This window comes from Myotis brandtii, unplaced genomic scaffold (genome assembly GCF_000412655.1).
Source record: "Myotis brandtii unplaced genomic scaffold, ASM41265v1 scaffold573, whole genome shotgun sequence".
Classification (NCBI taxonomy): domain Eukaryota; kingdom Metazoa; phylum Chordata; class Mammalia; order Chiroptera; family Vespertilionidae; genus Myotis; species Myotis brandtii.
In genome coordinates, this window is record NW_005370145.1 from 380,551 (window position 1) to 381,327 (window position 777).

The 777-nt window shown below is 67.6% G+C and overlaps 1 protein-coding gene across 1 annotated transcript in view; it reads right to left on the reverse strand.

Moving 5' to 3' along the window:
- Positions 1-777, reverse strand: part of PLSCR3 (phospholipid scramblase 3) — a 13,361-nt gene that overhangs the window by 4,465 nt on the left and 8,119 nt on the right. The window contains exon 2 of the mRNA XM_014549806.1: positions 340-722. Coding sequence (XP_014405292.1) covers positions 340-722 — 383 coding nt within the window. The remainder of the gene's footprint in view (positions 1-339; positions 723-777) is intronic.

Consider the following 777-nt stretch of genomic DNA (forward strand, 5'->3'; position numbering starts at 1 on the left):
ACCCAGCGGCCACCGGGTAGGGAGGAGGGGGCGAAGGGGCGTAGCCTGTGGGGGGCAAGTATCCTGTGGGGGGGGGCAGGGGTCCATTAGAGAGACTTGCGACCTCCTCCTCTTGCCCCTTAGCCCTTGGGGGACCTCGAGGCTGCGGGGGAAACGTGGTGAGAAGAGACTGAAAAAGATGGGGTTGGGGAGCAGGGCGGCGGCTCCGGAGAGGAAGGGAGGGGCCCACCCAGCCAGTCCGCGCACATTCCCGGAGGGTGCGTCCGACACCCGGCTCCCAAGTGTGTGTGTGGGGGGGGGGGGGGGGATAACGGAGACCCTCGCCCTGGGCCCACCTACCTGCCATAGGAAAGGGATGAGGTCCGCGGGTTGTCGCTCTGCCGGAAGCTTAGTTCTAGAAGTGGAGCCAAGCTCGGGGACAGCCTGACAGACACAGACAGACACAAAGACGCACAGGCAAACGCGGAGAGGCGGCTGCGCCCGGCGCCCGCCCAGGGTCTCTCGGGCGGCGCCTCTGACTCGGGGAGAAACCGAAAGTGTCAGCGGACAGGGCAGAGCACCTGGGACCCTGGATTCCCTCCGGGGTTCGCAGAACCGCCCCCTCCCTTTGTTCCCCCATTCTCCGCGGAGGCGGCTGTTGGCAGACGGCAGGACGGGTGGACCCGCGATCAGACCGACGGCCCGACCTCGAGGGAGGTTTCCTGACCCCTCTGCGTCCCCCGCTCACCTGAAGCCCCTAAGACAATCGGGGTGCCCCCGCTCCGAGGCTCCCGAGAG